Raw genomic sequence first — 22,895 nt, forward strand, 5'->3', positions numbered from 1 at the left:
TTTGCACAAGTTCTGTGCTGTTACAGTAGCATCTGTTTCCTCATTGCTGGAGAAAAAGGGTGGCGAGGATTTAGAGCATGTATAACCTGAGAGAGGAATCATCTGTCATTCCCTCACAGGGCATTAGCAAACTTTTGCTCTCCTGGGAGAAGGAAGAGCCCCACTCCTCCCCCAGTCTCTTGTGAACACAGCTTTAAGCATTTTTACAATATGCATATGAATAATATTAATAATTAGAACAAATCTAGTTCTATTAAGAAAGGGCAAAAGAAGCCCAGCTGAAAAGAAACAATGTTCTGTGCAATAAAAAAGGGTGAATGTGGTAGCAAAGAAGAGGTCAAGTAACAAACAAATCCTCTATGTGAAAGGAATGATCTCTTTGCTTCACCCAAGAGAAACTGCTGTCACGAGCTATACTTGTCACCACCATGACCTAGAGCAACAAAAAAGAAATGGGTGGTCCATTTTGGAAGATACCACGCCATGACAGGCTGTAACATGCAATTTCTTGTGCCACTATACTGTGTGGTCTCATGTAAACAGCTGATTTGTTGGTGTTTCAGTTGTCTATCCTTTAACAGGAGAAAGTCCCTAGTCCAGGCCATAGTAACAGAAGACATAGAAGTACATTACCTCTGAGATCAACAAGGTTTTTACTATGCCCTGATATTTGCTTTTTCCTTCACAAATTACAGAGCAGAATTGTCAACAGAAGTCCAGAAAAAAGAACTGAGATTATAAATTTCAGAGAAAAAATGCTGCCAACCAGCACACCACACGTGTCTTGCAAGTTTCTGCATCATCCACAAGGAAGTTATTCATGACCAATTTTCTGAAATATCTCATTCTTCTTCAAGACAGAATCTTCTGTGTCCCAGTGAGATCAAAACAACTCAAAAGGCTTTGAAGGCTATTGCCTCTTGCAAACAACCATCAAAATACCAAAGCCTGAGCCTAAAGTGCTGATTTATCTCTACCAAATGCATTGATTCTCTACTTCTATATTACAACTTCTTTTACCTACACAAGGCAAATATACAAAGTTTCAAAAGCAGGAATTCAAAAAGGCCCTGCAATAGGATGATTTCTGCAAAAGACTGCTGCCATGAACCTTTTGGGGAAAGAGAAACAATACAAACATCCAAGCAAAAAAAGTATGCCCATAATGAGGATCAATTCAGATGTGCAAAATATAAAATACCATAATATAAGTTTCTATAAAAATGGCTAGTCCAATAAATTTATTTCCTTTTTGCAAATCATTTCTAAGTAGTAGAAATAAACTTTTTCACTTTCATAGGAAAATAAAGAAATCCCCATACATAAAATTATTAACAATGTGATGATTATCAGAAGGAATATCTAAAAGGAAATTGTAAGAAGTTGACATACAGTGGAAATGGCAGGGGGAATATACTTCCCTTAGGAATACGCCTGTGACTCTTTCTTTAATATTTTTTTTCTCCTGAACACAGAAGGTAAGGATTTTACAAGAGATAAACTCAACTTTTCAATTTGACATTTACCTGAGGGGATCCCAAGTGAGTGCTGCTGGACGAGCCAACACTTGAATGTCCATTCTCTTAAGAAGTTTAGAACAGGTAGCCAGAGCAGAGATTTCCTTCCTGTAGCCTTCCATTTAGGAACCTAAAGATATAGAGAAGTGAAAGCACAGGAGAATTCAGCGTTTGGGTCACATTCAGGCCATGAACAACATGGAGATGTTCCTTTAGTGCAAATAAGATCATTTAGTGTGTATTTGTTTATAAGCAACGGTACTGATGCTGTTCAACACATTTCATCAGAGTGACTGAAATAGCATTTCAGAATAATGGCTTTTTTTTACTGTCATTCACCTTAGCTGGATTCAAATCATCACTTTAACTTAAGAAGATATCTCATATACCAATTGTGTAAATGGAAGAACTGTTTTCTAATAAAATATTGACAATAAATACACAACTGACACCACAGTGCTCCTGTTCCAGTAATAGTTATAGACTTCCCTATCTAGCAAATTATACTTGGGATGATGGCAGCAAAGCCCCAACTTGCCATTTGAGCATCACAGCTATAAAATTATTCCCACTTGCAGTTAACCCAGAAAGATACAACTCCTTTACAAACCTTTGACTTTTAAATCCATCTCACTGGGCACTAACATCTTTGAAATTAATTACAAGTGCATTAATTATTTCTTTTAAAAAGGGAAAAAAAGACAAGGAAAAAAAAGGAAAGAAAAAAAAAGAAATAAGAAAAAATAAAAAAGCCCCAACAGATTAATCAAAGAATGACTATCAAAATTTGGGTTACTGTAAGATTCCAGCTACTAAAACTAAAGTCCAATTTCCCCAAAAGTTGTTTACCCTGATCTAAATACTTTGACTGTTCTCTGACCAGCAGCCTAGTATAAATAGGAATAAGTAATGAAACCACCTTTCTGCTGTGCTAGTTTTTCTGGAATATAACCCCTGTGGTAATAATTACATGGGGCTTATCCATCCCAGTGTGAACACCACCAGAGTGTCAATTATGACAAATGTCTGATACCCACAAGTGTCTGTTGTAAAGAAAACCGTTTCCATTCTCTTAACCTTGGGGTCAGGGTTTCCCACTGGGACTAACAGCTTTTTTTCCTGCTGTAAATATCCATTTGAAGTTGCTAGGAGGTGTTATGATACACAGACCTACTCTTTCAGCACTTGCTTTTTTCTTCTTTGGTAATTTGAGCCTAACTCACACCAGGGGTTTACACCTATCTCCGGGTTTTTATTTGTATTATCCCCTCTGGGTGAGACATTTCACTTTCTTTTCCACACCATTTGCAATACAAGCTGGGGAGTCCCCAAAGCCCACTGGCAGCATGGACTACTAGTGACCTGTTTCATACCTCTGGGGTATCTCTTGCAGTTATTTGCTATCTTCAGCTTTTGAGACAATTATCAGAGGAATGGAAAAATCAGTAAAAATGGAACCACTGAGCTTTGATCCTAGGAATACAGACTTCCCTCAGGCAAAGCCAAGAACAGGCCATTGAAGAGGAAATTAAAATTAGTATATACAAAACAAAGGACACTTTTAGTAGTGTAAGCAGGGACAGTGGACATAGATAAAAGTGTTTGGAGGAATGTAATCCTTTGGAGGAATGTAATCCAATCAGATTACACCTTCCCCTAATACTATCCCAAATCACAACCATTCTGGCTCAGGAACTTCACAAGCTGGATGTGGCCTCTTGGAGTTTGGTAATTTTCAGTGGATCTCTCTTCCATGAATTAGGTCCATTTTCCTCTCCAACACATAAAAGCACTCATCATCACAACATCCTTGGCAGCCTAAAAGTTCAGGTTGGTCATCTGGAAGAATTTCATCCCTGAAAGGGTGGTTAAGCGTTGGAATGGGCTGCTCAGGAAAGTGGGGGAGTAACCATCCCAGGAAGCTGGAACACTACCAACTCTAAGTGCTACAACTGGATGTAGCACTTAGAGTTGGTAGTGTTCAGTCAGAGCTTGGACTTGAAGATCTTGGAGGCCTTTTCCAACTTTAATGATTCTGTGATGCTCTTACATCTTTAACAAATAAGGAAAATCTATGGGGAGCAAAAGAAGGCTGGCTGCTAGCCTTGAAGACTGAAGTTACTTGTCACAACACACAGCAGACACAGGAGATAGCAGCAGGACAAGCTTCCTGTTCTAAGGTGCTGGGCTAGTGCTGTGATTATACCATCCCAAACTTTGGATTGATTGGCTGATCCAATCAATCCAAAGTGATCCCTGATCCCTGGAGCACCTTATTATTTGGATTACAGGTATTTATGTGTGGTGGGAAAGAGGAAAAAGAAATTATAATGGATGAGAATCCCCAACTCTGCACTGTACATGTATCCTAAAGGGGAAACCCAGCCCTAATCTTTTTGTGAATGAATCTGACTGAGATGATAATAAATATGCAACCACATTACAAAAACTGACAAGTGCAGTAACACAAACTTCCTCCCTAAATTCTACCATTTCACGTATGTGAAATCTCAGAATCTCAGTGAGCCACAACTCTCCACACCTTCCAGCTTCAGTAAGATTTGGACAAATAACCTAGATGTGTCAGATTTTGATTGTATTCTTCTTACAAAAAAAAAAAAATCCCAACAAGAAACCCCCTTTTAATTAAATAAATACTTGACATGTAACAAAGACCTCACTATATGCTCAATGTGGTGAAAAATCAGATTCTCTCTTTGTAAATAAGCCTTAATAGGAACTAACTAAAAGGATAAGAAAGGATTCACACTAATCAAGATTGCTTTCACATGGCTGAATTACACAGAGGAATCACAATGACTGGCCCTGCACTTGCTGTCCTTTCACCAGTGGACAACTGCAGTCATTCCAGTGGAACAGACAGAGATGGAAGCCAAGTAAATTAGCCAAAAATACAGTCCTACAATCCTTATCCTTTCTAAGCTGCCAAAAAGTAAAAAAGTTGTTCTGGTAGCTACCAAATGGAAATGAAGCATGCAGCTAACAACCATGAGATACTGGTACCTCTAACCAGTTTCTAACCTTGGTACTATGCCAAGGGTTTATAATTTGGGAAAAGGGGATTCAAACCCCACGACTGAATTTAGCAAACAGTATATGACGACTTATACTGTTCCAAAGGAAATGAACCATTTGGTTGAAACATCTGGACCCACAAGAACCAGCTACTTCACACTGTAATTATCACCTGCTCTGAGCCAGGGTATGCACACAGTGTTTGTTAGAAATTACCAGCGCTGCTGAAAAGTAGTATTACTTCCCATACTACTGCAGTACACTGGAAACTCAAAAACCACAACAGGAATTGTAATAGGAAAAAAAAATAAGTAGGAGAAGACAAATTATTGAATTAACTTTTGTCATGTTTGATTCAATAAAGCTGCCTCTTTAGAAATTATCTAAAGCTGATAGAGTACTTCCAATTTATCACAGACCTCAGCATCTAAATTATACGGCAGTAGAGAAATACTTTTAAATATTCCTATCCTATACATACCTCAATTATCTTTCCTCACTTCTTGGATCAATTCATCAAGCTAGAAAAATCTGAACTCGTTTTTGCAGCACCTGCCTTTCCCAAAAGATAATTTCCATTGTATCACAAACCCTTGGTTGCTTTTAACTGAAGAAATGTTGGGTTTGAGTGATGAAACAGAAAAGAACTTTTTTTTTTTTAACTTGTAAATGTACTACAAATAAATATAGTGTATAATCCTTTATAAAATGTTTTCCCTTGCCAGAAAAACATTAAATTTCATGAAACACGTCCCTAAATGGATTATAGAATGACAAATACATTTCATCGCCATTTTTATTGTTGTTATTATTGCTTGACAGAATAAAAATAGAAGTATCTTCAAAGGTGTCTTTCCCTGGAATAGGCAACTCAGCATAAAGAGAATTTATATACTGAAAAGGTTACAGTCAATGTATTATGGCTGTATATATAGGATCTTTTCATTTATAATTCTCTGTCTCTCCCAAGAAAGCACAGGTTGTACATTTTTTAGACTTCTACAGCTCCTAACCAATGGGGCCCTGAATGCACATTTTGCATGCCCCTGTAAGTATGAGCAATCAGAATTACACAATTGAGTTTGTTGTTGCCTGCAGGAAAAAAATAAATTTTGACTTCCTTCAAGGCCAAGAGGTAAAGCTGAATGTTGTAGCTTCAAGTGCAGGAAGCAATTTAGAGCTCTTCTGTTTTGTTTCAAGTAGTATCTGTCAAGGCTAATGAAAGAAAAGGGCAAACTCCAGAGCCTATGAGGGGGTTACATCTTCCTATTCCCTTTGTGAGCAGAATCCTATCTCTCGAACTGAACTTCCTAACGCATCGTGATCTCCCCGATGCCACTTTCATCCGATGTATGATTCATGGTCCTTTGCAAAAGGTTTTCCCTTGCCAGAAAAACATTACATATCAGGGAAAATGTCCCTAGATGGATTACACAATGGAAAATAGGTCTCAATGGCATTTTCATCGTTGGTATTTGCCTATCTGTCCCTTAACAGCTCACTTGTACTGCTTGCCTCTCCCCTTACATTCAAGTTTCATGTGGACCATCAGTTTGCCAGTGTAATGGGTTTTCACAGCCAGGGGAAGGTAAGGGCCAAGGATTATTAATAGCGTTCCTCTGTTAGTTAAGGGAAAGATAAATGTGACACCACCAACAAAACCCCTGAATATCTGATACCAGTGAGGAGTGGGTATCACCTGCCGAAAATAGAGTGACAGAGATTATATAAGGGGGGTTCCTACCCCGAGTTCCACCTCTTTTTGACCACCTCCCTATCTAACACCTTTTCAAGCGTGCTTACAGGAGATCCAAAAGGTAAGTAGCAAGAAAATGCTCAAATTTCTGCAGCAAACGTGGATTTACCAGCTCCGGGCAAGAAGCAGGATCTTAGCAGATACGGGTATCTTCTATCACCCCGACATCATTCCCCTTTCCATAAACAAAAGCCCGGAAACAAAGAGATGCAAATCTCTCAAACATTGAGGAATCGCTTCCCGCAAAGGAGACTCCAAATGAGAAGAACAGATCATTAAAAGGAGTGAATGGGTGAATTCATTGAGGGGGAATGAGGAGGAAAGCAGGGGAGAAGGTGGAAATGACAAAACTGGGAAAGGGAAGGAAGTGACCGAGAACGCCAGCTAGGACTCCCGAAGAGGTTTTACTGAAATAGCCAGCTGTGAACCAACGACAAACAAAACCACAAGATCCAGAGCACGTCTAGAAATGGCACCTCTCTTTCTGCACAGATGACTGTAAGCGATGGGATGAAGTTGCTCTCTTTGGTGTGGTCACTGGGAAGCTAAAGGAAATGTGTCACCCTTTTTGCAAAGGACCGCCGTCTTTCTGTTTCAGTTGTTGGTGTGAGGGCTTCGTGCTGTTCAGGAAATTCTCCCTGGTTTGCTTTTGGCAAGGGTGGGCTGATTTCTACTTAATTTATTTGGTCGTTTACTTAGTAACAATACCATCATTCTGGTGTTGGTGGAATGGGGAGTTGATCTACACAAAAGTTTTGGTGCAGACAACTTGGAAATCCACGGTGGATTTTGCAAATAGTTTGGGCAGGAAAATTGGCAAAATCTCAGAGATAAAGGAAAATGCGTCATTCATCTCGCAGGCATGATGAGAAAAAGATGAAGGGTCGAGTGAGAAACTGTCAATTCGTGAAACACCTTTTTTATTAGAATAACCGTGTTGACTGCAGGTTGGTGGTTAAAAGCTTCTGGAAATTTGCTAGCTGTCCTTAAAGAGAGACACTGCTGAGGCTGGAGCTGGGCCTCAGCCGCTCTTCCATGTCGGAACCCAGCTGTCCGCTTCGCAAGCCCTGTGTTCGCTGCTTTCACCTTTCTGGCTGTGGAGGCTTCTGAGCTGGGGGAAACGTTATTTACGCTCTACAGATGGCTCCACCTGATCTGAAGCCTCATTTTTCTGACACCTCTCACTTTTCGCCTCCACAGCATGATTAGGCCGTAGAGGGCTGACAGATCCGATGACGGAGGGAAAGCGGGGCAGCTCGCGCATCGTTAGGGATGCGGAGGGAGCCGCCCGGCTCCCATCTCCTGGACACAGACAGGGAATGCGCCTCTGGCCGCTTTGCTTGGCGTGAGGCTACTTAACTTGATCGGCGTCTGCCAGCACAGCGGGCAGCGCTGCGCATCGCCTCTGCCAGCCACCGGCTCGAGTTACCCCCGGGGGCAGCCGTCCAAATGTGCTCTGCCTTGTCAGCAGAGCGGGGTTAACACCGAAACACAAGTCACCCGCCAGGAGAGCACCTTCACTGGCCGGTGGGCAGGTGCGTTCCTGTTTGTAGGGACCTGAAAGGAAGCTCCGGTTTCTTCGTAAGAATCTTTTGAAAACCCGCTCAACAACGGGTTTGCAAAAGATTCGTAAGAAAGGAGAAAAACCTGCGGAGACCGAGGCCCAACTCCTTTTCAGAGCACACCGATGGCGCACGCAGCAAAGCAGGGAAAGCAGAGGGCGATGTAGCATTGGGCTGGCGGTGTCTGCACTGGCAATAAGAAGAGATTGTCCTCTCTTCCCTCAGTTAAGGAAAGGTACAGGGACGTCAGTTTCATAAGATACGGCACACTGATCTCTGGCAAATGGCTACATATTGATGGGTTTGCACTCATCCTGCATTTAAAACGGACTAACAACAGGGTCCTAACCCTGAACTCCGCTAAAGCAAGAGACCCCAGTGCCCCGAGGGCTGTCTTTACTGCACCCTTCCACCTCCAGCTCCAAAAGAACGGGGGCTGCTGAGTGAGAACGACCCATGCGAGAAGGTGCGCAGAGCTCTTCTGAGGGGCTACTGTTAATCTCGGTTCAGCATCCCAGCGCTCAGCTCCTCTTTCCCGGTAGAGCAGGGAAGGATGCGTTCAGCCTAGAAAGAGGGACTTGGCTGCACCATCCATTACCTTGTTTATCCTTGGAGAAAACTAAGCATCTCTTGCATCTCGGGAAATACACGAAGGAAGCCGGGGGGTAGGGGGGGGGAAGTTCCAACGAGGGAATAACGTCAGTCCCTTCCACAATGAAGAGACGACCTTTAGGAGAGAAAAGGAGAAGAAAAAAAAAAAAGGGGGGGGGGACCCCAATGTCACCTCCTCCTCAGTCCTGCGTTCAATGTCATGGTAATGACATACCCATTATAGCTGAACTTGGGCCATAAAGGAAAAAAAAAAAAAAAAGAAAGGACGGGGCTCGTACTTTTAAAATCACCGAGCAATTATTGACAGCACAACCCGAGGTTCTGCACAAGCCGCCCCATTTTCGAGGCTGGTCTCCAGCGGCCCCATTCAGAGGAGAGGTGTGATTGTGGCAGCGGGACCGGGCCGTACCCGTCGATCGCGCCCGGGGATCTCGCTGCCACCACTCTGTCCTCCCCCGTCTCTCCTGGAGCAGCGATGCCAATACTCCTGCAGAGATCTGCCCTACTACTGGGCCCTAACCTTGGCTACCTCAGCCTAATGGCTTCTGCCCAAACTCTGAGTGCAAGTTGCCATATTTTATATGAAAAATGGGCACAGATTCTTGGAGAAAGAAAATAACCCTAGAAAACACATTACAAATCCTAAATGCTTTCTTTTTTTGATGCTAATGGGAAGTGCCCGGTCCTGGCTGAGAAACTCACTACCGCACAGGAGCTCCTCACGAGTGTGTTGTCACCTCGCATCTCGTTTTGCCATATCCTATCGCAGAAGATTCTGCAGCATATTGTGCATTACAAACGGGATCTGTAGGATTCGCTGGGATGTGATAATTAATTCAGTGAGGAAGATGCTTAATATGGACTGGCCTGAAAGAAAAAAGGTCTAAAAGGAATATGTGTGTGAAGGGGAGGGAGAAGGGAGAAGGGGGGGACGTTTAAAGTGGTTGAACGACAAGGCAAATGTTCAAAAGCTACATTACATTTGCTTCCCGACCTCAAGAGCAGCTTGAAGCTTGGCATATGCTGCAGTTCCTTACTCATCACCGAACATAACTGGTAAAGCTCATTCTGACTTACTAAAGGAAAAGGCTCTGCTCTGCACCACTAGTTTGTCCACTGCACCCGAGGACTTGACCTTGGCAGAACTCTTTCTCCAGCCGGTATCACAGCAGCCTCTGGCACTGCTCCAGTAAGGCTTAGGCTCCAGTCTCCCAGGGAGCGACCCCCACCTGCGTCCTCCCCCACCCCAGACCCACAAAGGCATCCCCCGTGTCCTCTCTTTAGCTGAACTCTCGCGTCTGTGGACTACTTGGTGTTCTGCAAACTGGAGAGCGACAGCCCACAGCACTTATCCACGCAGAGCTATAGAGCTGGCACGGGTCCAGCCTTTCCCGGTGTGCCATCCCCACACAGCACTGCAGCTTTGGTCATATGAGCAGAAATGATGAGAAAAGCACTTTTTAATCTTTTCGCACTTGCTTCCCTGTTCAAACAGTTGCAGGATGGCTATGACTGACTTGCTCAGCGCTGAGGATATCAAGAAGGCTGTGGGAGCCTTTTCAGGTGAGTGCTTTTTTCCTATTTTTTTTTCCTTCTCTTCTCCTCCTTTCATCTTTTCAGGTTAGGATAGCTGTGCATTTATTTCAGCTATGGGAAGATTAGAGGAACCAGCTAGACAAAATTTCAAATGAGGATGTATTTTCAGATGTTCAATGAATGCCTCTGACAGGTTTATAAAGTACAAGGCTGCATCCTCAGCAAAGTTGTCCTGCACATTACAGAGGTGAAATATTTATTTTTAAGGAAAGTAAGCAGTAACCATGGAGAGACTTTGCTTCTACCGAGAGAGGATACTTTCAAAGGGAACAAACCCCTAGGCAAACCAAGCTGCATTATATCTTGGTGTGGGATAGAGAAGTCAGCAGTGGATGTCAGCAGCTCCCCACTCATTCCTGAAATTTAGTTTCAGATGTTAGAGAACTGCTGTTTCCCATTTCAAGGATATACGTAATCACTCTGTACTTTCTATGCAGAATCCCTGGGTGGGCTTTGCTTTTCGGGATGGACAGAAGGCAACAGTAGAGCACGGGTGCGGGTGCACTGCTCGACTGCAGGGGCTCCCTGCAGGTCGAATGGCTGCAGTGGTCCACACTCCCCTTTCAGACTCCTCCGGGTATCACATGTTCCCTACCCCTCTCTTTCATCGCGACCCCCAAAACTGACAGCAAACCCTCTTCGTGTTTACAGAGATTCAGGTAGTTAAGGTTGCTCTCAAAGAAAGCCAGAAATCGTGCTCCGGGATGCACGTTATCCCCCCCTCCCCCAAACTACCTGGCTGACCGCACCATCCCGGGGAGCCGCCTCTGTCAGTCCTGCTCTGTGCGATGACCTTCCCGAACAGACAGAAGAGCAAGACCCGCTGAGCCCGGCTCAGCTCACAAGCCGGAGTCAGAGGGAGCGACAAATTGCTTTGCTGGATCCAGCAGCTGTTTTACTCATTAGCTTCCATTGTTCTATGGCCATCCCCAAGTCCCGGAGCAGATGCAATTAGCAGCAACTAATGACAGATCTCAGGCAGATCACGGAAGACTGAGCCTCTTTAATTTTATGTAATAGGTAAATTTAACGCGGCGGGAATAAGAATGCATGAGGGAGGGAAAAAAAAGTCCACCGCTCGTTTTGGAGGTCACTGTATGGTATTTCCAATCCACATCAGAGTTGTGAGGCTACCTGGGTGGGACAAAAGCGGGTGCGGTGAAACGACAAGGGAGGTGGAGCAGGTAAACTCGGCTCCGATTTCAAGGGCTCTGGGTTGTTTGTTTTTTTCCTCCCCGGAGACAGCTCCTCACAAGGTCTTGCAGGCAGCGCGCCGCGCAGCACTCCCTTGCAGTGTCTGAGCTCACACACCACGATTGCACATTCCTTCAGCGGTTGAAATAGAACACTGATTTCTAGTAAGTCCCCAGGGAAAAAACCCAACCAAACAGTGCTCTGAAACACTTCTCGCCAATGCTTGAGCAAGAACATTTTTGGTTGTTGTTTTTTTTTTCCAGGGGTGGAAATGACAAAAAGTGACAGCTATCTAATAGTCAGAGTCCGCTCTCAAATGTCTGTTCTAGTGTAAAACTTAGCGGAAAATAAAAAAGGTTTAAGGCACTGAAATGAGACCAAGCACATTAGACCTCAGCTCCCAAAAGCTCCCAAGTCTATCACAGACTTCTTGTGTGACCTTGGGCAAGTCTCATCCTTCTGTAGCTCAGCTCTTCAACTGCAAAACGGAGACATTGCCTCTCTGCCCCTTTGTTTATTTCCATTAGCACCTGTGAAGCATAGTCGACTACACTGAGTACACCCAGCTCCTACCACAGCTGGATTCCACTGTTTCTCCCAGGGAAGGAAAAACAGCAGCATGGGAGAGAACCACGGGTATGTGCTGTTGTGTGTGTTTCAATGACTTTTCTAAGCAGTTCTCTGGCTTTTCATCTCTTATAGCGGCTGAATCTTTTAACTACAAAAAGTTTTTCGAGATGGTAGGATTAAAAAAGAAAAGCCCAGAAGATGTGAAGAAGGTTTTCCATATTCTTGATAAAGATCAGAGCGGCTTCATTGAAGAGGAAGAATTGAAGTAAGTAAAGTTACATCCTTTCTCAAATATCCCTGCCTTAAGAGTCTAATTTCCTGAGGGTGATTTTTACAGGACTCTAGGTAATAACATACAGCTGAAACTCTCGACTAGTATTTGGGTGCTATGCCAGTTGTTTGCCGGGCACAGGAGCTGAAGAGTGTTGGAGATAGCTAGTTGGCACTTGGGTTGCAGGATCCTGAAACACATGAATGGTCAATACCTTACAGGTAGTTCTTCAGCCAAATGCAGTTTCAGAGTAAGGTGCTTCTGAATGTTAAAGAAGGTCAACAACAGAAGACACAATGCTGGATTCCACTTGTGTCTCAAATAAGTGGAACAAATAGATACGAAGTGTAATTGTTCAGTGGGGGAAAAAGCCAAATCCAAACCAAAACCAACCAACCAACCAAAAAAAAACTTCCTTTATTTTCTATGCTTCCTCCTTAGGTTTGTCCTGAAGGGCTTTACCCCAGAAGGAAGAGACCTATCAGACAAAGAAACGAAGGCTCTTCTGGCTGCTGGAGATAAGGACGGTGATGGTAAAATTGGCGCTGATGGTAGGTAATTAGAGGAGTAAACTTTGACAGTAACAACCGAATATTACCCTTACACATAAGAACTGAGGAAACCTAGGAATCACTGGGGGCTGCGACCTTCTGAAGGGCACAATTTGGGTTTAATGTAATGCCAAGTCCAGCTCCATTTGCTACACCTTGCTCGGAAGCGTTAGAGGAAGAGGAGCCGAGTTGTGACACTAGAGGGGGCAGGAGCTCACAGAACCCGGCTGTGGGTCGGGCACTCCGCAGCGCAGGACTAAGCACCCAGCCAAACTCTACTTCTGTTACAGTAATTTGTCTGTTGATATCAGTGGAGTGAGGATCAGGACACTGCGAGTTCAGAGACCGAGGCTTGACTATAAAGCATGGAAAGAATAATAGCTGAGCGCCAGCACTTCTGCTTGATGTTTAGTTAGCAGGAAAGTAATTACTTTGCATGACTTAGCAAAGCAATGCTCTTAAAATTCAAAGTACACCCATTTTCCTAGAGAATTTCTATACAATAACAGTCTATCCAGCTTATGCTAGTGTTTACGTGCGTCTTCACACTTAAGAAAGCTTGTCAGTCCCTTTTACTGAATATGAGAAATATAAGAAAAGAACAACTTTTCCTCTCACAGCATTGCTTAAAAAGCTAGTGCTGTTTTCTATTCTCCCTTGGGATGAATCATCTTAGCCCACACATAAAATTTCTCATTTTTCCTCTTTTTTTGGAGGTGAGAGTGAATGAAACACACTGAAGGAGACAAGAAGAGATGCAATTCTAAACTAAAGCTTTCCTCAATGAAGGAGTTAGAAGTTTGTGGCCAGAGTACTAAATCACCTAGAGAGCAAGCAATTGCTAGGGTATAGACATCTCAATAAACCATATCATAAGTTGAAATCTAAAAAATACCTAAACCTCCTCATATCTCTCTGTGTTACCCAACCTCTGCAATTAAAAAAAAAATGTTATCTCAAAAAAAAGAAAAAAAGGTCAATTAAAAGAGAAATAAAAAGCAAAATTAACTAACACCATTTCCCAGCTTAGAAGATGACACACAAATCAGCCACTGACATATCAGTCAGGAGATGCACACTGGCATATCAGTGACTATGACCATGTTCCTAGACCAAAGCCTCTTTAATTTCTCCAGTCATCACTTTATTATGGTTTAGGTGAAGCTCCTGCTAAACTTCAGCAGTGCTGCTGAATCCAGCGTGGGTGTAATTTCTTGAAACTTTACATTCTTTATTATATAGGTCTTCTTTATACATACTAAAATTAGTGATAGTAGTACTAAAATCACTGGGCAAGTTTTTCAAAAGAAAATTTAATTCAGGTAAGTAAGCTTACAGCTGATCCACCAGCCTCATATCAGATAAATTTTCAGCTATTCCAGAAGGCTGCAAATCAAAACTAGTTTTAATTGGAATAAAAGAACAATATTGCATAATGATTTTGGCTTGTACAAGAAAATACAGCATTAACCTCCATATTTAAGACTACCATAACTTTTTCTTTGAAACAGTGCCTGAAACCCAGTACATTGTAATAAAGCAATATGAAATGCCTCTTCTCCTTATCTCTTTCTTCTGTAGCTTTTACTGTTCCCTGACTTTGAAATAGAAATACTCTGTGTTTACACTTGATAATGAGAAGAGAATGATGTGCTTTTTTCTTTTGATTCTTCTAACCATATCCCTACCATACAACACTACCAGTTTATTTTCCATTTCTTAAATTGACTTTAACAGCGAGTTTTTACACCAGAAAGGCTTGAAATACAAACAAAAGTTAACAGCTGAGACTGTGACCAAAGGACAAGGAGCACATATACTTCCCAGCTTTTCCTTTGGCCCATAAATCCAATTCAAGACTATAACTGCATATGTAAATGTCACAAATGTACATCCCATTCATATGCAGTATTGAGATGCTGTATTTCTGTTGCAAACCAATTTTGTTTCCCTGCAGCTGAATTGTCAGGCATCACCTCTACCACTTGTTTCAAACATCAGCTTCCTAAATCACTAAATGATTGTAAACAAGCAGCCTTTCACAGGGGTTAATGTTAATTCTCCTGATGACCCTTGAATGCTGTCCCTCAGGAGCCCACAGCAGTTGTAGGAACTGATCTTTAGGGATTTTTAAAACCACAGAGACAACTTTCTCAAATGTATGATCACAAACATTAATCCCAGCCTAATCAGCCTTCTTCTAGCTGGGGACTCACATTACAAATTTCCTCTCTTTTCTTCTGATTCTACTTTAAGCCTTTTCTCATTCTTGCAAGACCATTCAGCTCTGAGATAGTTTCAGCAGTTTACCTCTTGTCCAATCACGGTTTGAACTTGAGGCTGATTAAGCAGTTTCAAAGAGCTGAAAACTTGCAGCCAGTTCCTGTAAGACCTGATCATCTTCTGTGCAGTGTCAAACCCCCTCCACATTCTACCAGTGTGGTCAGAAGATGATGAATCTGAAAAAAATTGCAGGTCAAGACCAGGTTACCTCATAACACAAGCAACCTTAGCTTCTGAATCATGCTGAAAAACGATGCTGAAGCAGCTCTACTAGCTTCAGGAAAATATTTATAAGAAAGATGAGGGAAAAAAAGAGAAAATTTCGAGTCATATTGCTGTTTTAAATCTAATTTGTGTATTAGCATTGGACATGAACATCATGCCTTTTAGTTTCTTGATATTAATAGACTTGAGAAAGTACATAGAGAACTGTCAAAGATCATGCACTGTGGGCAGCACAATCCAATTTTTTATCCCTGTAAATCAGAATGTTGTAAAAATGTGACATTAAACACACAAAATAACAACTATTAAGTCATGACCTTGCCAGGTAAAAGCCATAACAACAACAACCACCACAACAAATTTGGAATTCCTTCTTATCCCGCTTTGTCCTCTTCTATCTTCTAAAATAAACTAGCATAAGTCATTACTTATAAAGTTTCCTAAACAGATTTACTGCTGTAAAGAAAATGTATTAAACGCAATCTGATTAGAGAAATCACGAGCCTACAACATGTCCTCTGTAATCATGTCTGTCATTTCAGTAAAATACTAGAGGGCATGCATTAGGCTGGTATATAGTACTAAACTGTACTGAACACAGTGTCCTCTCCTTTTAAGTCAGAGCTTTGACATAAAACAGCTAGTAAATCATTTCACAAGACAAAACAGTCTAAAACCTTGCAATTTAAAGTCACTATTTATGCAAAGAAAGACATAATTTTGTTTGGAAGGGTAACTACAATTGGAAACAAGGATGTAGTAGATCACAAGGATTCCCTCAATAACAGGGCAGAGGCAATAACCATTTACAAGGGACTGATATACCCTGCCTTATCTCAGAAGTTTTGCATATATGAGTACGCTTTGTAACAATTCTTCTACAAGCCACCTGTGGTTGGACTAACCTTCATACAAAAATGAGTAGTGAACTAATTTAGAAGATTATTCAAATGGAACATCTTTGAAATATTTAAAATACATTGAAAATCCTGGGAAAAATGAAATTGTTGCAATTACTCAAGAAGGAGTATTTTATGGTTTGCTGGCTTTCACAAAGTACCTGTAAAATATATTGCTATTAAGTGATAATGGCACTATCAAAATGTATTATAAAAAATATTTGGCTGCAAGTCTGAATAACCTTTTCCAAATATATGCTGTGGACACACATTATCATAAAAGGTATTTAATTTAGCTGTAATAAGTATGACAACTTGTTTTAACAGTATATGCATAGTCAGTTTTCCCTTTTGGAAAGGTTTGATCCCTTGCAGTTCATGTTTCTCTCTGCAGGACTTATTCAGACAAAGGTTTAATAATCATGGCCTTTCTCCTTTTCTGCCCAGAGTAGCTGGGGGTTCTAGCACAAGCACTTCATGTTATCACTTAAATTCAGTTTGCAACACTTTCAATCTACATACCCACCATGTACAGGATTTATACATGCTTTGTGTTAAGTAATCTGCATCACTAATCCTAATTTGGATTTACATCTTTCAAAACGATGGATAAATGTGGAATTAATTTAAACCCTCTGACATTTTTTATTTCTCAGTCTGGTTTGTCTGCATTTGGCAACATATTTTTCGGACACACCATCAAAATTGCTATTTGCACACAACAGTCAATTAGGATCTCACTTGTTTAGAGTTTAGCATTTTTCAACTGAACACCAGAATATTCTTTAAAATGCCTAATTTTAATCTTCAATCTTTTTCAGTTGCCAGACTTTACTCTTCATTATGTCAAACTTCAGTAATTTTTTCTTGAGCCTTTACAGACGACTCCCTCTCCTATTTGTCATTTTCCTCTCAGCTGATTATGTTAAACCCATAAACCACTCTCTCTGCATACCCTCTAATCCCTTTATCGTCTTTGTTGCTCTTCTTGGGATTCCCTCCAGTCTGTCATTTTCAGTGCTCTGAGGTACATACAACTGTGCAAGGCATTCTCCTGTGTAACTCTTCCAAGGTTAGATGGAGTTAGGAATTATAGCCAGTCAGCCATTCACCAGGATACAAATGTGCCTTTTCCATACTTTATCTCCCTGCTGAAAGGCAGTATATACACTAAAGCACAGAATAACCCCAAAGTGCAGATAGATACATTTATGTAAATAATATGGATGTACCACTAATAAAAGCCACAGGATAAAATCCTGGCTCTCTGACACCACAGGAATTTTTCTCATTCTTACAACATGGTCAAAATTGCTACATAGGTTGGTATTGGCCTTCTGTTTTTGTAATCTGTCATTTTCACTCAATTTACAATTACAAAATTGAGTTTAAATGCAATACAATTATAATATGGGTCACAAATACTTTGAAACACTAGTTAATGATTCTCTTTGCCAAACTCTGATATAAAAGAAATATATCTCACTGCAAGATTAAATTTCTAGTTCTTGCCTTCATCCCATTGAGATTTACAAAGAAATAACCAAGAACTAATCTAAGTTCTCTAGATGAATAGTGGTGGAAGTCTTACAGTCTGGCATGTATAGCATTTCTCCCTTATTCTCCAAAAATCCTTTTATTTCACTGTAAGATTTCCCAAATTACACTTTCCCTTTAATTAACTTGGGTTTCTTTACTCTTCTGTTATTGTGATGTTTCTGCTGTACCAGTGACTCTGTATTCACTGTAATATGCATCCTCCTTCTTTAAATTTTGGTTTTTAAAATATTTTTTAAAATTCTTTCCTTTCTCCAGAATTTGCAACTATGGTGGCTGAATCATAAAGGCTTTGACCAATGCAAACCCTTCACCCATCCTTCACTGCCCAATTCCAACCACCTCCTGCTGACTGCTTTGGCTCCTGTTCTATTTATTTATGTTATTTTATACTCCAGCTCTGTTCTCTGCAATCCTGCAACTCTGTAATTGTGCTGAAAGACACCGTTAAAATAATAAAGGTCACATCAATCTGGGCTTTCTTCTCTCTCACTACAACTTGTTTCTTATTTCATGTAGGCTTGGCACATGCTGAGAAAAAATGTTACTTGTTTTTTTTTTGCTGACATCCCTGCTGCTTTATCCCTAGCCAGGGTAAAGTAGGAAGAAATTTTAAAAATTATTTCTGATAAAACATGCATATAATGAGTCATTCAGTCCAAATCCTGAACCGTGGCAAAACTGACTGCATTTTTTTTAAGCCATCTCTGGTAAGTGGATGCATACTCATAGCCTGGAAAATCTCTAGTGATGGAAAACCTCTAGTGATGGCAATTACCCAACTTCATTTGGCAGTTCATTCTTTCAACTTAATCAGTGTTATAGCTAAAAAGTATTTTCTAATATTTAAACTACATCTCCCCTGCTGCATTTTGGTGATCAGTAAATTGATTGTCATCTGAATCATTTGTTAAATTTGCCTAGTGCAGGGGGATTTTTGGATAAAAGGTTTGACAGGAATATCAGCTGGTGCCAATCATACATGAAGATAATTTCATAAACTATTAAATAGCAGTCACTTCGGAAATACAGGGTATGTTTACTAGCAATGTTACACAACTATCTAGGACAGGAAGAATGGCATACTCAGAAGAAATAACTATGAATTTCAGGGAAAAGAACACCAAGATTCAGGTGTGACACTGCAATTGATAATCCCACTGTAAATACAGTAAATCAGAAAATCTCATCCAAAAAAATTTATTCTAAAACTTAACCAGATAAGTGAATATCTTCTTCAGAGTTATGTATAGGAAACTGAGACTTATGCTGAGGAAATAGCCAATAGTAAGCCTATGACAGAGCTCAATACTTATTTCCCAAATCCTATTCAGTAAATTTGGCACCAAGCTTATACTTTTTACCTGTATTGTTGGGGGGTGTTTTGCTTTTAAAGCAAAGACAAAAGCAGGGGGAAATCCTCTCAGGCAACATCTCCCCCACATCTTGACAGAACATTGGTTATTACTGCAGTAAAAAGGAAGGGTATTTTCCATTTCTGTATTCCAAACTATTCCCTGCAGCAATAATACCTTATTCAATTTAGTTTTATTATCACTAATTTAGTGGAGACAAGATAAGGCTGAAACCCTGTCATCATCACATCATACAGAATACCATCCTCTGCCACAGAAATTACCCACTGCTACTCGGGAAGCCAATAAACGTTCCTAAAGCCATTTTAGATCCTCACTCTGTAGTAACTCGCAAAAAAGATTTTTTTTTGCTGAAGATGCTGTGCGTTCAAAAGAAATCCTTTGGTTTTGCACACTGTATATACGGTTCTGAAGGATGTATTGATTTTTAAGTATTCTAAATAAAGCAAATGAAAGCGGATGGCAGTGGAGCGAGTTTATTTCCTGCTTTTTCTCGGCAGCTGCTGACCTCGCGTGGCAATAAAGCCTCATTACAGGAGCACACAGACACACCGAAAAGGCATCCGGCACCCCGCTGCTGCAGCCGCGAGAAGGTCCCGGGAATTCGAGAGCCGACATAAAAGTTGCTGTAAAAACAAAGCCTTTTATAGTCCCTTGCTATTCTCTGAAGCTGCAAGGATTTGTATTTTAATGCTTCACTGGATGGCACGAAAGCTGAGATTTTTATCCAGGGCTTTAGCAAAAAAAAAAAAAAAAAACCAAAAAAAAAACCAAAAAAACCCACCACCACCACCAAAAAAACCACCAACCAAAAACCAATAGAACAAACAGCAAGTAAATAAAGCCACTAACGAGTCTAAAAAAATAATTACAGCAGATTATGTGAAATAAATCGAGTTACAGCAACATCAATGGCGATGTTACACTAGCATAAAACTCTGAATACCCCAGTGATCCCTGCTTCAGTCTTACTTCATGCTGTTACCTCAATCACCCTGGAACAAGCAACACTGAGTGCCTAATTTGGCCTGAAAAAAATCAGTAATATAATAATGAAGAAGGTGAAAATAAATATTCTTTATTTTCAAACTGAAAAATTTACTATGGGTAGAGAGACCTCCAAAATACCATCTCTACTGTTCATGCTGACAGTATAAGATATTCTAAACCTGCATTTGATTGGTTTATTCAAATATGCAACTGGTATACTCAGATCCTGTATTCTGAGATCTTATATTGTGAATTCTCAAAAACTCTATTTAAACATACTTTTTTTCCCCAGCTGCATTTTAAAACTTCAAATTTCAATTATGCATCTATCACCGAAGAAAATAAAAATTCAAATACAAGTGTAATATAAGTAAATCTCTGCCCAGAGACAAAATGACTGTTTTATCAATTGCCATCAAACTACTACTTTCCTTTCATTGCTGGATCTTCAATGTTTTTCTTAGATTATTATTTCCCAACACAAATTTCCTCCAAATCTTCAATTGTTTGATTTCAAATTTTAAAAAATGTTGGATGTTATCTAGACATTACTCAAAATAGAGCAAACAAATACAAAATTTGAAGTTACAATAAAATATAAAACAAAACATGTCATATACAAAATATTAAGTTATTCATTCTCATATTGCTCTTGCTATAATGTCTTTGAGACTGTCACAGAAACCACTGTAAAGCCTGAAGAAAGCAGAATTTACTACAAAATTTAATCAGGCTTTCTGCACAGCATGCTTGACAAATACAAAAAATGCACACTACCCTGCAATTTACTGTTTCATGAAGAAAGATGTTTTAATTTTCAGATGCATAAGCAAAGGAGCAAAATTACATTCTCCAAGAAACATTTACCTTAAATTTCTTAATTGCCATCTTAAATCTTCTTTGCCCTGAACAGTAAGTGCTCCATAATTTTCTTCCCTGTTGTAATATAGTAGAAGTTATGAAAGAAAATAAAAAGATTTTGGCCATCCTGTTGAAGACAAATTTTTAAATAATCAGTAAATAATCAATCCTTTTCTTAGATTCATATCCAATGGTTTGAAATGAGACACAGTTGAATGACAATTAAAAATATTGGCACTGCTTGTTCAAATTCATATTTTGTATTGCTAGAGAAGAAATTGCTCGCTCTGAGCTACAATTCAAGAGGAAGAAGAGCCAAATCCTCAAGTCATAGCTGAACCATCACTTCCTGACCAATGGCATTTGCATTTAACTGAAAGAGTTTGCATTAGCAGACTGTCACCAACTCTTAATATTTCTCCAATCACCATTTACCATTACTAAATCCTTAACCAACAAATGCATAATTGTTTATGCTTTAAGGGTCCTGCCAAGCTCTTAATGAAGCTTCATGGATCAGCAATTTTCCACATGTCTTATTTTGGGAATCAATGGACTGGAGGCCATAACACCTGTTCGCCTTGCAGAAGCTGATCTAGGATTTATATTTATAGTCTATCCACCAAGTCCTGAGATCAACACTGCCTAATGTCCTGCCATTGCTTCCACACTTCCCTCATTTTATCAATGCAAAGGTTGCTTGTTTGCTTCTTTTGCCTTTTCTAACTAAACTGTTTTTGAAGACTGGTAATGCAGTTCATGTTTCTCTTTACTGCAACACACACACAGTTTTAGCAGAGCCTCTGTGCTACAGTAGCTAAACATTAACAACATTCTGTTCAAAACAGAGTTAATATTATTATGGAATTACAAACTGCAGCATTGCACAATATTTGCAAGAAGTTTTGCCTTAACAAAATTATATCAAAAATTGTGCCTAAAGGTTCACTGAAATTACAAATTAGCCCACAAAAATTTTATCAATGAGCATAATGTATAAAATAACTTCATTTGACTTTAAAATCCTTGATTGAAATTTAAATGGCTCACTGATAGAGAACCCATCCTTTTATTTATAAAGCAACTTCAAATGAAAGAGGAATTATAAGGCATGCAATAGCACACCGAAATCCAGCTGTGGTTAAATTACATGCTGACATTCTTGTTCTAACCCCACTCAGGAGCCATGGCTAACACAGAGAGATAGCACTGGCTTTACTACAGGCTGGTGTTTAAATACCTCCTCTAGGTCCTGGACTCTCTCATTGCTAACATGGGCTTGAACCTGAGCTCCTGCTTCTTCATTCTCAGCAAGCATTTTAGCTGACTCCCTTTCCCAAAGAAATCCCTTTAGAAACCCCAACACTCTCTAGGGCTCAGATAGTGAAAATTACATTTCTCCTAAAAACAGGAAAGTGAAGCCAAATGTGTCTAAACAGGGTTAGCTGTCTGCATAACAGATCAATTGTCAAAACTTTTCAAGTTGTAGAATCTCCTAATATGGGATAATTACTTCACAAGGGAGGAAGTACATATCTGGTTAGTGTTCTTCTGGTCAATGAAACAGCAAAGCTTAACAAAGGTTGATGCATCTTTAAAGACAGAAGTTAATATAAATATGAATACTACAGTCCCTTCTCCAACCACTAGAAAAATAGAAGGAAATGCATGAGCTGCCACAGTAAAAGGATCAGGTGACCCAAATATAAATACTGAAAGGCCTATGGAACTAACAGGAAGACCTATGCTAATAAGCCTATGGAACATGCAGCTAGAAGAGATATTTCTTTCATAAATTTATTCTCCCACCCAGGAAAATCTAAGTGAAGGCATCTTGTCAGTGCCTGAATCAGCTTGTTCAACTCATATTGTCACAACAGTTTTTAACTCCAGGAGATGCTTTGTGAGGTTCATATACAGAAATACAGTTGGTTTCACTGGTATTACAGTAGCACAACACTGGCATTAACTTAGGCCTTCGGGTGGTAAGAACATGGTAATTCTCTATTAACGTGCATTTAGATCAGACATTAGGGGAA

General features: G+C 40.2%; 1 protein-coding gene across 1 annotated transcript; it reads left to right on the forward strand.

Annotated features, from left to right (window-relative positions):
• Positions 1 to 9,914: 9,914 nt before the first annotated feature.
• Positions 9,915 to 17,916, forward strand: PVALB (parvalbumin). Its single transcript, XM_018909857.2, has 4 exons — positions 9,915 to 10,046; positions 11,976 to 12,108; positions 12,556 to 12,665; positions 17,888 to 17,916. The coding sequence occupies exons 1-4, from the start codon at positions 9,986 to 9,988 to the stop codon at positions 17,914 to 17,916; spliced, it is 333 nt and encodes a 110-aa protein (XP_018765402.1). The 5' UTR covers positions 9,915 to 9,985.
• The last annotated feature ends 4,979 nt before the right edge of the window (positions 17,917 to 22,895 follow it).

The sequence above is a fragment of the Serinus canaria genome, chromosome 1A (genome assembly GCF_022539315.1).
Source record: "Serinus canaria isolate serCan28SL12 chromosome 1A, serCan2020, whole genome shotgun sequence".
NCBI classification, from domain to species: Eukaryota; Metazoa; Chordata; class Aves; order Passeriformes; family Fringillidae; genus Serinus; species Serinus canaria.

Coding starts and splice junctions, on each gene's coding strand:
- PVALB (XM_018909857.2), top strand. CDS start 9,986: ATGGCTATGACTGACTTGCTCAGCGCTGAGGATATCAAGAAGGCTGTG. Junction 12,109..12,555: donor ATTGAAGAGGAAGAATTGAA/GTAAGTAAAGTT, acceptor CTTCCTCCTTAG/GTTTGTCCTGAAGGGCTTTA. Junction 12,666..17,887: donor TGGTAAAATTGGCGCTGATG/GTAGGTAATTAG, acceptor TCCTTTCTCCAG/AATTTGCAACTATGGTGGCT.